Genomic DNA, 14,836 nt, shown 5'->3' with positions numbered 1-14,836 from the left:
TAGAGGAAAAATTGAGTTTTTCTGCCAAAAGTGTATAATATTCTGGGAACATCCAACACGTTATAAGAGGTGTGTTTTGTTGAAAAGCAATAAAACTGTGTTGAAATAAAAACACTGGCAATTGAAGGCACTTTCTTAATATCCAAATACAGAATAAAAATTAAGAATCTTAAACACAGATCAAAAATCTTAGTGTCAAATCTCACTGCTGAACCAGTGTCAGTTTGGCACAGACAAACCTTGAACGAGTAAATCAAATGCAAGGCTGAAGAAGGACTTTATTGATTTTAATCCAGTAACTCAAATTTACTCAAAGCTCTAATATTCCTGCCTATATTTAAAATAGTATATTTTTTTATCACTGAAACCTTAAGCTGATGTCCTTTTACATCACACCTTAGATGTGTTCTGTATTCCTTCCATCAAACAAACTTAAAAGCAAGCCTCAAAAAGAAATGCTGTTTCCAGAAAACTTAAGTATGTCCCAAAACAAAGCTTGAAAGCATAGGAATATGAAAATATCCAGTACCTAGCAAGGTAAAATTACGGTAAAATGGATGTCTGCCATACAGTTCAAAATTACCAGACATGTAAAGAAGCAGGGTAATATGCCCCATAATGTAGAGAAAAGCAAATCAATAGAAAGCAACCGAGAAACGACACAGATGATAAAATTAGTAGACAATGACATCGGAAAGAGTTATTACAACAATATTCCACTTGTTCAAAAATATATAGGAAAAGCATATGATAGGGTTTGCCTGTGTCCTCACCCAAATCTCATCTTGAATTCCCAAGTGTTGTGGGAGGGACCTGGTAGGAGGTAACTGAATCATGGGGGCAAGTCTTTCCCATTCTGTTCTCATGATAGTGAATAAGTCTCATGAGATCTGATGGTTTTAAAAAGAGGCGTTCCCCTGAACAAGCATTCTCATTTTTTGCCTGCCGCCATCCACCTAAGACATGACTTACTCCTCCTTGCCTTCCACCATGATTGTGAGGCTCCCCAGCCATGTGGAACTGTAAGTCCAATTAAACCTCTTTCTTTTGTAAATTGCTGTCTTGGGCATGTCTTTATTAGTAGCATGTAAATGGCCTCATACAGTGAATTGGTATCAGTAGAGTGGGTGTTGCTGAAAAGATACCCAAAAATATGGAAGCAACTTTGGAACTGGGTAATAGGCAGAGGATGGAACAGTTTTGAGGGCTCAGAAGAAGACAGGAAAATGTGGAAAAGTTTGAAACTTTCTAGAGACTTGTTGAATTGCTGATAGTGATATAAACAATAAGGTCCAGTCTAAGGTGGTCTCAGATGGAGATGAGGAAATTGTTGAGAACTGGAGTAAACGTGACTCTTGTTAAGTGATATAAACAATAAGGTCCAGCCTAAGGTGGTCTCAGATGGAGATGAGGAAATTGCTGGGAACTGGAGTAAAGGTGACTTAAGACTCTTGTTAAGTTTTAGCAAAGAAGCTGGCAGCATTTTGCCCCTGCCCTAGAGATTTGTGGAACTCTGAACTTGAGAGAGATGATTTATGGTATCTGGTGAAAGAAATTTCTAAGCAGCAAAGCATTCAAGAGGTGACTTGGGTGCTATTAAGGGCATTCAGTTTTAAAAGGGAAACAGCATAAAAGTTTGGAAAATTTGCAGACTGACAATGCGATAGAAAAGAAAATTCAATTTTCTCAGGAAAAATCCAAGCCTGCTGCAGAAATCTGCATAAATAACAAGGAGCTAAATTTTAATCCCCAAGACAATGGGGAAATGTCTCCAAGGCACGTCAGAAGTTTTCACGGCAGCCCCGCTCATCACAGGCCCAGAGGTTTAGAAGGGAAAAATGGTTTAGTGGGACAGGCCCAGGGTCCCCGTGCTATGTGCAGTCTGGGGACTTGGTATCCCTAGTCCCAGACATTGCAGCCATGGCTGAAAAGGGCCAACGTAGAGCTCAGGTCATGCCTTCAGAGGGTGCAACATCCAAGCCTCAGTAGCTTCCATGTGGTGTTGAGCCTGTGAGTGCACAGAAGTCAAGAACTGAGGTTTGGGAACCTCCACCTAGATTTCAGAAGATGTATGGAAACACCTGGATGCCCAGGTAGCTCATGGAGAACCTCTGCTAGGGCAGTGTGGAAGGAAAATGTAGGGTTGGAGCCCCCACACAGAGTTCCTACTGGAGCACCACATAGTGGAGTTGTGAGAAGAGGGCCACAGTCCTCTAGACCTCAGAATGGTAGATCCACTGACAGCTTGCACTGTGCACCTGGAAAAGATACAGACACTCAATGCCAGCCCATGAAAGTAGCCGGGAGGAAAGCTATATCATGCATTCGCCACAGGAGTGGAGCTGCCCAAGGCAATGGGGGCCCAACTGTTGCATCAGCATGACCTGAACGTGAGAGGTGGAATCAAAGGATATCATTTTGAAGCTTTAAGATCTGACTGCCCCACTGGATTTCAGACTTGTATGGGGCCTTAACCCCTTTGTTTTACCCAATTTCTCCCTCTTGAAATTGCTGTATTTACCCAATGTATCTAGGAAGTAACTTGCTTTTAATTTTACAGACTTATAGGTGGAAGGGACTTGCCTTGTCTCAGATGAGACTTTGGACTGTGGACTTTTGAGTTAATGTTGAAAGAGTTAAGACTTTGGGGGACTGTTGGGAAGCCATGATTGGTTTTGAAATGTGAGGACATGAGATTTAGGAGGGGTTGGGGTGGAATGATATGGTTTGGCTGTGTCCCCACCGAAATCTCATCTTGAATTCCCCTGTGTTGTGGGAGGGACCTGGTAGGAGGTAACTGAATCATGTGGGCAAGTCTTTCCTGTGCTATTCCCATGATAGTGAATAACTCTCATGATATCTGATAGTTTTAAAAAGAGGCATTCTGCTGCACAAACTTTCTCATTTTTTGCCTGCTGCCATCCACATAAGATGTGACTTACTCTTCCTTGCCTTCTGCCATGATTGTGAGGTTTTCCCAGTCATGTGGAACTATAAGTCCAATTAAACCTCTTTCTTTTGTAAGTTGCTCAGTCTCCGGTATGTCTTTATCAGCAGCATGAAAACAGTGTAATACAGAATTTTAAGCAAAGAAATGAAAGATAATTTTCTAAAGGCCTATATTGAACTTCTGGAAGGGCAGGGGTGGGGGAAATACCTGAGATAAAAAATAAACTGGATAAGACTGAAAGTGGATTACACACTGCAGAAGGGTTGGCAAATTAAAGAACTAGCAGTAAAAACTATCTAAAACAAGAAGATTGAGAAAGATAAATAGAACATCGCTGAACTTTCAGTAGAACAATTTCACATGGTCTAATATAAGTGTATTTGAGTTCCTGAAAGAGAGGAGAAACAGCACAGAAAAATTAATATGTGAAGAAATAATGGCCAAAAATTTTTAAATGTAATACAAACTATAAACTCACAGATCCAAGCTCAACAAACCCCATGATACAAGGGCCATTATAATCAAATAATTAAAAACGTAGTGAAAATCTTAAAAGTAGGCAAAGGGTAAAAAATCAAAGACACACTACATATAGTGGAAAAAAGACTGATGACAGCCTTCTCATCAGAAACAATGCAAGCCAGAAGACAATGCAACAACATCTTTAAAGTACTGAAAACGTCAGCTTAGAATTCTATACTCAACAAAAATATCCTTCAAACACTATGATAAACAAAGACTTTTTCAGACATATAAAGTAAAAAGAATTCATCACCATTATATTTTTAAGTATAAGTAATGTTAAAAGAAAATATTCAGGATGAAGAAAAATGATACCACATAAAAATCTGCATACACACACACACACACACACACACACACAAAACAATGGGAATGGTAAATATGTGAATAAATTTTAAAACTTTTAAAAAATATTTTATATATCTTTAAAAATAACTAATAAAAGGAAAAATAAAAACAATGTATTGTAGGACTCATGAATCCAGAAAAAAAGTGAAAACACATTAATGTTCTTATACTACACATGAAATTGTATAATGTATACCATAAACCCTTAAACAACCACTAAAAACAGCAACAACAAAGAGCACTGCTAGTAAGTCATCAAATAAAAAAAAGGAATTTAAAAATACCTCTTTAATCCTAAAGACAGGAAAAAAAAGGAAACATAGAACAGCTAAGACAAATAGAAAACAAATAACAACTCACAGATTTAAACCCAACCACATCAATAAACACATTAAGTGTTCTAACTATTCCATTTACAAAAGAGATTGTGAAATTAGATGTAAAATTAGATGCTGTCTACCAAAAATCCACTTTTAATATAAATACACAAGTAGGTTAATATTAACAGGATATGGCTGTTGGCCATTTGTAGGTCTTCTTTTGAGAAATGTCTATTCAGATCCTTTGCCCATTTTTTAATCAGGTTATTTATTTTCTTAATACAGGTATTGAGTTGCTTGAGTTCCTTACATATTTTTAATATTATCACCTTATCAGATGTGTGGTTTGCAAATATTTTCTCTCATTTCACAGGTAGGCAGTTTATATTGAGTCATAAAACAAGTCAAATAAACGTTAGGGTTCATTCAAAAGGAATAAAAAAATCATATTTATACTCCTCCTTCTATGGTATACAATTTTAACTGGTAAGTGACTGCCAGCTAAAAACTCCATTCCCAGCCTTCATCCTTGCATACGGATAGTTACTAGCTCTCACTAACATACTGAGTGGTAAAAGAAGCCAAAGTTTAGAAGAGGTACCTTCTCACCCTTCTCTTGCCTCTTTTCTAGGCTGACAGCAGAGAACTCCAAGGCCAGAGGGAATGGTAGAATAACAGACACTAGGTACCGAAGACCTTAAATCATCCACGTACAGGCAAACTACCTAACAAAAAAGATCACTTAATATATGAGTTTTTTAAAAATGTTTTTTAATTATTGTAATTAGACAATAAAATTTTGGGCTTTGTTTTAAAAGCAGCTAGCATCACACTAATTCAGGAAGCTTCTCCGAAGTTTTATGCAGAAGTGCTATATGACTTGATTTATATGTTTAAAGGATCACTGTAGCTGTTACATTGAAACTAGCCTATAAGTAAATTTGGAAACAAATATACTAGTTAAGATGTGGCAGTAATCCAAGTAAGAAATGATGGTATATTGAATTAGGATGATAACAGTGTAAGTGTTGGGTAGTAGACATATTCTAAAGCTAGTAAGATTTTCTTGACAGATTAGATACAGAAGGTGAGAAAAAGAAAAATCAAGGAAAACTTTAGACACTGGAAAAATGGAGGTGCCATCAACTAAAATTGAAGAAGACAGAAATAAAACAGACTGGGGTTGGGTGGGGTAAGGCAGGAGATGGAGAGATCTTACCGACAGTGTGCAAAACTTGGAGATAATGTTGATGTTTTGGAGACTGAAAAGCCTATGTAATTATCCAAAGAAAATGTCAAGTGGGTACCTGAATTACATGAATCTAATGTTTAGGAAATAGGTCTGAATTAGAAATATCTATCTGGAACCTGTCAACATATAAATCACCAACTAAGGGAGAAGAAATAGAGTTCCAAAAACTGAGTCCTTGGATTTTCTTATGTTAAGAGGTTGGGGAGAAAAGGAGAATCTAACACAGGAGACAGAGAAGTGACCAGTGAGGTGGGATAAAAACCAAGGATGTGGTATCTTGGAAACCAAGTTAAAAAAGCCTCCTAAGAAAGAAGTCATCAATTGTGCCTAATTCTGCTGACAGGTCAAGTAAGAAGACTAAAACTTGACCATAGCATTTAAGGAAGTTACTAGTGACTTTAGCAACTAGAGACAGTGAGAAAAAAAACAAATTTGCGGGGAGTTTTTCTACAAAGAGGAGCAGAAATATGGGACAGAGATTAGCTGGGAAAGTGGGAATCAAAAGAAAGCACTGTTTCATTTTTCAGATGGGAGAAACAATATCATGCTTATACGCTAGTGAGAATAATACAGCAGAAAAGGAGAATATGGTAATTATAGAACAATGAGGGAAAGCTTCTGGAAACATGTCTTTAGGTAAGTGAGGCAACAGAATCAGGTGCACAAGTGACCCAACAGGAACACTGACAGTTAATCTATTGTTAACAGGCAGAAAGGTAGAATACATAAGTACAGGTACTGGAAGGTGGGTAGATCTTAAAAATAATTAGGCTATAGTGAACCACGATTATGAAGTTCATCTATAAGTACATCCTTCAAAAGTGGTCTTTTTGGAGAGCAGTGTTTGAACACTCATTATTATTTCAATTTCACTAACTGCCAAAAAGCTATTAGAAAGCTTACCAAAGTGGTGAACAGACATTCTGGAATTATCTTAATTGAGATCAACTGTTTCAGGGGACTACTTCATGGCACTAGGTATCCTATATAGGACTCCTAAATGAGGCACCAAATACCAATTCTAGAATAATTGTATTCCTATTAACCCAAAGTCCTCAAAACAGTAGCTACCGTGAGGTTTTCCAAATTTCAGAAGTGAAGAAATCTAGCATTCTCTGGAACATCTTATAGGTATCGCTGCATGGTTTCAGGCACTTGTGAAAACTACCAATTTGAAAAAGCAGTCTCCACCTTGGTCCTGGAATTAGTTGTTTACTTTAGTAGAGTTTAAAGAACATAATGAGTACCATAATTATCACCAATGGATGAGTACATAATCCATTCTGAATTACTTTCCCCATGTAAAATTATTCCTAATGTGCTCATAAATTCATGTAGGGATATAAGAATATAGTCAACAAATATTATTTATAATGCTAAAACCTTACAGAAAATAAATTTACCAAGGACATAGTTCTATCATTTATGTGAGAAAACATTTCACTGCACTGTTCCACCAATCAATATTAGCAACAAGTGTGCTCTTGTAATTCGGAAAGAACTACTTTTCACAAGTCACAAATTCTGACATGTTTGGTAGTAAGTCACAGCTAAATAGTTTTCATTTGGATTCTCTGCCCTTGTCCATTTCTCACTAGACAATTAAATCCACATTTTAATACAAAGAAGTATTTTTAACTTCATTTGAAGTTGAAAAACTTTTCTTTTGCACAATATAATGTGCTTATCTCCTAAATTTAATTCACAATCTTCATGTTATTAAAAACAAAATAAAGTCCATTAAATGTGAAACATCTACTATAAATCTGTGATCCTTGCCATTAAAGGAATCACATACTCCTCTGCAAATCTGATGAAAGTTATGTACATAATTTCAGGGAATTCACTGATACCCTGAAGCCTATTTATGGGTCCCTGAGGTTTAAAGAATCTCTGATTAGTGGAAAAAAGCTTCCAAAATCAATCCAAGAACATACGAAAACTTAATATGTGATTAAAAGAAGGAATGTTAACATACAGTTGAAAACAATGATTTACTGAGAATATCATGATAAATCTCTGTAAACATATAAATGGTTTAAAGAGCCAAATGTAATAAACTATAAAATACTATAATAAAATACAGAGAATGTACACGATCCTGGCTCAGGGAATTCTTCTTAAGCAACATATGAAAACTACTTGCCTAAATTGATAGATTTAACTGTGTATATTTTAAAACTTCTACATGAGCAAAACACACCATAAAAGTTAAGAAACAAATGGCAAACCTAGACAAAAACAAATACAAGAGGCCAAGTGCGGTGTCTCACGCCTGTAATCCCAGCACTTTGGAAGGCAGAGGGGAGCAGATCACTCAAGGTCAGGAGTTCTAGACCAGCCTGTCCAACATGATAAAACTCCATCTCTACTAAAAATACAAAAATTAGCTGGGCGTGGTGGCACGTACCTGTAACCCCAGCTACTTGGGAGGGTGAGGCAAGAGTGAGCCGAGATCACACCACTGCTCACTGCACTCCAGCCTCAGCAACAGAGCAAGACACCATTTAAAAAAAAAAAAAAAAAAAACGCAATAAACTTACGTGAAGACGTTCAACCTAACTAGAAAGTAGAAGGTAAATTACTTTATCATTCCACAGCCTCACACTGGCAAAACTAAAAGCTGATTATCTTCCAGTGCTTATGAATGTGAGCTGGCCGCGTAGATTACTATACCTTTTGAAAAACAAAAAAGGTTGAAAAGTAGATTTTAAAATCTGTTAGATTATAAAATATGTATATCCTTTGTCCCAGCAATCTCACATGTAAAATTCATCCTAGCACAAAATGACATCTACATGAGTTAAATAGACATATAAGGACCTTTCCTGTAATTGTTTATAATACCAAGAAAAAAAAGAAAAAGTCAAAAAAATTATATATATATATAAAAATGACAGATGGGGGACAAACTGTCCGTTACTAGAATAATGGCTTCATAATTTATGATACATGCATACTTTGAATATTATACAGCTATTACTAATAGAATGGGTAAGTCACATTTATATGTATTGACCTGGAAAGAAGTCTGTAACATTCAAGGCAAAAAAAAGCAAATTTCATTGTAATATGTGCACCAAAATGCCATATTTGTTTTTTAAAAAATACAAGCAGCCAGGCGCAGTGGCTCATGCCTGTGATCTCAGCACTTTGAGAGGTCGAGGCGGGTGGATCACGAGGTCAGGAGTTCAAGACCAGTCTGACTAACGTGGTGAAACCCCGTCTCTACTAAAACCACAAAAAATTAGCTGGGCATGGTGGTGCATGCCTGTAATCCCAGCTACTTGTAAGTCTGAGGCAGGAGAATTGCTTGAACCCGGGAGGCAGAGGTTGTGGTGAGCCAAAATCGTGCCATTGCATCCAGCTTGGGCAACAAGAGCAAAACTCCTTCTCAAAAAATAAATATTAAAAATAAATAAAAAACTGTATTATTGAATATTGGTCTATTTTAGGAACTCCTAATTAGTGAATTTCCCAAGTGGTCAATGAGTACATCTCAGTTTTGAATACATCTATGGCTCTATTGAGAGGTCTCACCATCAAAATACTATACTCTCAAATCAAGATATATTAAAGGCACTATCAGATAATACTATCCTTTGGAATCTTCTACAATGAAAATAATAGCTACTTTTAAGGACAAAATGTTTAACAGTTTTTTTTAATGCCAAAATAAAAATGCTTTTTAACGTTGTGATTTTGCAAGTATGGAAAACAAGTCAGATTTCTTTTTCCTACAGTAAAAATAAGCTATCTATTTCAGTTGTTTCATTGGGTAACATAATTATGTTCATTACATGAATATAAACAAGGGGCAGACGTTACACTAAACCAACTCCTTTGTGTCAGAAATTCAATTTTCTCTGAATGATATTCTTACAATAAATGCAATTAAACATTGATATTACAATTTTAAAACTCTATTCAAATAGCTAAACAGCAGTGTAATGTCAATATAAACTCTTAAGCAGACAGACATAATTAAAGGAGCACTTAATTTGGAATCAGACATACCTGGCATGCAATTCTGGCTCTGCCACTAAATGTGATGTGGCCTTGGGCAAGTTATATAACCTCTAAGCCTGTTCCTGCATCTGCAAAAATGGCTTTTCTGTTGTTTTGGGATTTTTTTTTTTTTTTTTGAGACTGAGTCTCGCTGTATTTATTGCCCAGGCTGGAGTGCAATGGCGGGATGTCCGCTCACTGCAATCTCCGCCTTCCGTGTTCAAGGGATTCTCACGCCTTAGCCTCCCTAATAGCTGGGATTACAGGCGCCCCCCACCATGCCCAACTAATTTTTGTAGTTTTAGTAGAGATAGGATTTCACCATGTTAGCGACACTGTTCTCAATCTGACCTCAATTGATCCACCTGCCTCGGCCTCAGACGTGAGCCACCGCACCTGGCCAAAAAATGGCTTTAGATGGTGTTCTTACTTCAAATACAAGTATCTAAGATGAAAAGTGCCTAGTACGGAATCTGGTTGTCAAAAATACGGCTTCCTCTGCTAGGCATGGTAACGCCCACCTGTAGTCCCAGGAGGATTTTGATGCATATTTACTGTTTTTGATGAATTTTTCTTTCTTGTATCACAAGAAAGCACTTTATATTTTAACTGTGGCATTCTATATCTTCAGATAACTTTCTTTTAAAAATCATTCAGATTGTGTCAACGGAAACAATTTTCAAGTATACGGGGGAAAAAATGTTAGGCAAGGAGGAAAATCGAACACTTAAGTCATTCTAACCCACCGTAATGTATCTAAGAAATCAACTCCAGAGAACTCCAAACAGCAGCAAAACAAAGAATAAGCAAAAACTTTAATTTTAATATAACTTTCCACTTCCTGTAAGAGGAGTCTTTTTTTTTTTTTTTCCTGTAGAGCTGGATCACTAATAAGCTAGAATATGACCCTGAATGTCGCTAAATGGATCCAAAAGAAAAGAAAAATCATACTGGATAACCTTCAATTTTAAAGTGGACTTTTTTTTTTTCATTATACTAAGATATATATTAATAAAAGAATTGGTAAATAAACTGAGCATTCAAATTTTACTCTAGAGAGGACTGGGAGTATCTAGTTCCTCTCCAACTTTAGTTGCACTTTATTCAGATTTACTTGATAGTTTTTATTTCACTGCTCCTTAAAATGTCAAGGCTTTTGCAAAGCCTACCAAAATAGCTACTGTACGTAATATTACAATTATTCTCTGGTATATTTTTCCTAAAAATTAATCATCCACTCACAGTAGCATCTACTCCTTAGTCTAAATTATAGTGCTGAGAGTTTTTTGCTGGATTCTCAAAAGGTATTTTAAATGATGCTGAAGTGAGAGTATGCAAAAAACACTTCACATTACTTTTCTGTATTCAAATTACATCCTCGAGCTGATTTTTAAGTGCCATGTACATTTTTAAATCAAAATTTACCACTGCCATTCTTTTAACATTCCCTCATGCTGAGCTCTTCCAAATGCCAACGTTCCCTACTAATCCGAAAGTACCTATTATCTGTGATTTTTTCCGGCCTTTCACAACTTCGCACCAACTTTTTGTACTTTAGATCCCTTAACCTATGAAAGTACCGTTAACCCTTTAAGGTATTTAACATATGGTTAGCTTTCCCCATAATCCTACCTTTCCTTTAACAAACACAAACTTCACTACATAATTCCCCTTCATCGTTCCCTCCTCTTTGAAATTCCCAACACAGCCGCGAAGCAACAAACGTAGGCATCCCTATTCTCAAGCCCCAATTTATCAGTTCAGCGCCACTAAAAAAGAATTTAAATCCCCGGACCCTCATTTCCGTACTCCGCTAAAGCTTTTTACTCGCATTCCTGCCCTACCTGGCCAGCCTCCCTCAACTGGCAATTTTAAGGTCCGTTGCTGCCCCGAGCACAAGAGTGCAACTCGCTACAGTGTATTTCTTTTACTCCCCATCATCTTGGCATCTCCTTCCATTTCTGAGCACCTATCCCTTCATGAACCCACAAAATAATTCGTATCCAGATGCCCATAGCTCAAATTAGAATACCCCTCGCCTGACATTGCCAGGGCTTTCTGTACGACTTCCAAGAGAACACGCGAGGCTGAGCGCTTCCGTCTCTACAAGCAACACCCGCTCCCCACTGAGTTCGGTCTTCTCTCGCGCTCTGTCTCCGTGGAATGCCTACTTTGGGGCACCCCTTTGGCTCGGGAAGCCGAACCTCGCAACCTCTGCCCCGAGACCTCGCGAGTCCAGCACGCCACTCATGCTTAATTCACCCCATTATTGGAACTCTTGCTCTCGCTGCCCCTCATTCCCGGTTCTCTTTGAAACCTGTTTCAGCCCCCGAGCCAGACCCCAGGTTAGACGAACGCCCGGTAGCTCCGGCGGCAGCGCCTCCTCGGCCCCTTTCACAGCACTCAGCTCGAAGCAGTTCAGTTCCTCACCTAGCTTCGACCGGGACTCCTCCAGTTTCTGGATCTGGTTTTCCAAGAAGAGCATCGCCACCGCGAAGGCCACCACCGCCAGCAGCTGCAACTTGGGCGGCATCATAATCCTGAGGAGCCCCATGAAACCCGCTGCTCGGGATCAAGACATACCGCGGAGGGCGGGGAGCGGGGCCCCGGAGACGAGAGAGACACCAGGAGGAGCCCGCCTAGCCGGGAGGTAGGCAAGGAGAGCGCAACAGCGAGAGAACCACCGCAGCGACCCCCCTTCTCGCCTCTCCAGTCCCCCTCCCCCAAGCGCTAGCACCAACGACACCGGTGCCCGCTTCTCCTCAGCGGACTCAACGACCGCCCCCTCCAAAAGCCCGCGCAACAAACAGCGCGAAGCGGCTGCCGGGCTCTCGCCTCCCTCTACTGCCTCAATCCCCGACCCCCGCGCCCGCCTGCCTGCCCGCCTCCCTCTCTTCCTTCCTTCCCTCCCTCCTTATCTCGCGGCCGCGCGCCCCTCCACCGGCGCTGCGGCTGCGCCGCCCTCAGCCCCGCCCCCGCCCAGCCCCCTCCGCCACCACGCGCACGCATCGGCGTACGCTGCTGGGCAACCAGGAGCCCCGCCCCTCCTCCCGTTCGGGTCCACTTATGGGACCGAAGAGCTCCTGCGCTTCGCTCGTGGTTCGGTTTACGGTTGGTTTCCTCTGCTACAGATTTCAATCAAGACGACATTCGATTGGGTAAACTTGAAGAAGAAGGCAGGGCTAAAACTGGCGAAGGCGTGGCTTCTTGGCTACTTAACGAAGTGTCGTAAGTGAAAGAAAGGAAATCGCAGAAGCAAAGAAGTGGGAAGTTTAGGAAAGTGCCTGATTTGGGTAATCGAAAGCACCCAGTGACTGTATTTGTATTTGATAACTTTTAAGCTTTCATAGGCCCTTAGTTAATACCTGTCACTTCCAAATTAGAGATGTAAGGACAACGGCCGTTAGCGTCCTGTTTTGGATCAGGCTCTGGAGTGGACGCCCCTAGCCCAGGGGTCCTTCTAGGCAGCCGGAAACCTGCGGAGGATGGTAGCGATGGCGGCTGGGCCGGGCGGGTGGCTATTGCCGGCGTTTCGGCTACGGTTGTTCGCGACTGTGCTTCAAGTGGTGAGTGTAGATCACCTTCGCAGCTGCCACAGAGAGAGTAGGAGGGATTGCAGCTGAGGAAGACGCAACATTCGAGTCCTAGTTGAAAAGGGTGGAAGGACTGCGCTTCCTTAGTGACTGCTGTGGCCAGAATGCAACGTGGCTTAATTTCTCTGTTGATTCTTACCCTTCCCCGCCTTGGGTTTCTAGCCTAAGTTTTCTCCTGACTTCACATTGTCTTGGGTACTTAGCTTCTTTTACACGGCTCTAGCTAAAAATAATCTGTAAACCACACCAGGTGGGAGGGAGAAATAATAAAGCTTGGTAAGAAGTCAAGGTTGTAGTCTCTTAACCTCGGTTCTCCTCTGCTATTCACAGACGGCTGGCTGTGCTTCAGTGCGATTTGTGCTTTTAAACAATGTTGTTGGAATAAAAGGAGTTATCTATACCAAAGTATAATTTATTTTTTAAATTGATTTCTTTTAATGATGGCTGTTGTCTTTAAAATAAGGCAGCGTTTTTTATTTCGTTTTTCTCTATTGGCAGAATAGATGGGTTGTCTTTGAATGGGGAAAGTTTACTTTTAACTTATTTTTTCTTATATCTATGTTTTGCTATGTGGATAATAAAATTTTAGGCACAGTGTTGAAAGCTTTTACGTTTCTTATCCTAGCTTAATTTTTCAGGTAGTCTCTAATAAGGACACCTGGTTTAATTTACTTACCCAAGGTTGAGGGAGTTAGGGACTACCCGGGAGTCCTCTAGGAACACTTCTACTTTCCTTTTTCTCAAAGTGCTTGAAAGTATCCTGCCTGTTTGCTTTGGCTACTTTATCCAAAAGGTAGATTCTTAGTTTCTGTAGTTAACATTCCAATACTCTTGTTATTCAGGCATTTGGTGCCTTAGGAATTACTGGATCATCTCTCCCTAACTTTCTACGGTTTAAGGGTTTTTGTACATCTTTAGGTCATTTGAGAATAACTTTTCAAGATGTCTTCTCCTGATCTCCCTCTTTCTTTGACTGTCAGTAGTCTATAGCTGTGTAACCACCCTCACGATTTCGCATAATTCTGAGTCAGTGGAGTAGAACTACTCCACCTATGTTGGTTTTCTTCTGATCTCATTTATGCTTTTTGTTGACCTAGTAGTTCAGCTAAACTGAAAGGTCCCAGGGTTACCACTGTTCATAGTTGGTGCTGTCAGATCGAGGACTTGGTTCTCTTGCATGTGACTTCTTGTTCTCCAGTAGGCTAAACCAACTTCTTTTCATGGCACTGTCAGGGCAGCACTCCAAAAGAGCAGAAGCTGCAATGCCTCTTAAGGCCTTGCCTTGAAAATCACATATATTACTTCTAACACATGTTTGTGAAAGCAAGTCCCAAGACTAGTTCACATTTCAGGGATGGGGAAATTGATTCCATCTCTACATGGAAGGAGTGGCAGAGTCACTTTGCAAAGTGTGCATACCAGGATAGGAGGAATTTATGGAATTAACTAATTCCATATGTAAAAATGGTAGGAATTAATTAAACAGTGTGCCACAGTGACTGTTCTCAGAATCCAAGTCAAAAATTTAGGTGTCTTCTTTGACTCCTTTCCTTAAATATCTCATATCCAGGCAATTACTGAATCTTGTTGATTTTAATTCCTAAACATCTCAAATCCATCTACTTATTGTTAATTCCTCATTCAGGCCATAAACATCTCTCTCCTCAGAAATAACAGCCTCTTGGTTCACCCTTCAAATTATCTCTGACTGTGTTCAGAATCTAAATGGTTGGCTTTGCCTTTGCCAGCTTCCCAATCGTCCAAGCCAAAAATTAGTCATTTTTGGCCAGGTCTGGTGGTAGCTCATGCTTGTGATCCCAGCATTTTGGGAGACCAAGGTGAG

General features: G+C 39.6%; 2 protein-coding genes across 4 annotated transcripts in view; one reads left to right on the top strand and one right to left on the bottom strand.

The window, feature by feature from the left end:
- Positions 1-12,356, bottom strand: part of HS2ST1 (heparan sulfate 2-O-sulfotransferase 1) — a 174,039-nt gene extending 161,683 nt beyond the window's left edge. For both annotated transcript variants that reach the window (XM_012464797.3, XM_012464798.3), the window contains exon 1: positions 11,831-12,356. In XM_012464797.3, the coding sequence (XP_012320220.1) occupies positions 11,831-11,954 (124 nt within the window). In that variant the 5' untranslated portion in view covers positions 11,955-12,356. The remainder of the gene's footprint in view (positions 1-11,830) is intronic.
- A 292-nt stretch (positions 12,357-12,648) lies between these two features.
- The window catches only part of SELENOF (selenoprotein F), a 46,304-nt gene continuing 44,116 nt past the window's right edge, over positions 12,649-14,836 (top strand). The window contains exon 1 of one of the 2 annotated variants that reach the window (XM_012464796.2): positions 12,649-12,966. In XM_012464796.2, coding sequence (XP_012320219.1) covers positions 12,886-12,966 — 81 coding nt within the window. In that variant the 5' untranslated portion in view covers positions 12,649-12,885. The remainder of the gene's footprint in view (positions 12,967-14,836) is intronic. The other variant, XM_012464795.2, reaches the window with a different exon arrangement.

The sequence above is a fragment of the Aotus nancymaae genome, unplaced genomic scaffold (genome assembly GCF_030222135.1).
Source record: "Aotus nancymaae isolate 86718 unplaced genomic scaffold, 86718_ANA_hifiasm-v0.15.2.pri h1tg000007l, whole genome shotgun sequence".
NCBI classification, from domain to species: Eukaryota; Metazoa; Chordata; class Mammalia; order Primates; family Aotidae; genus Aotus; species Aotus nancymaae.
Note: the sequence above shows the minus strand (reverse complement) of the source record. Positions and strands in the feature narration are given on the sequence as shown.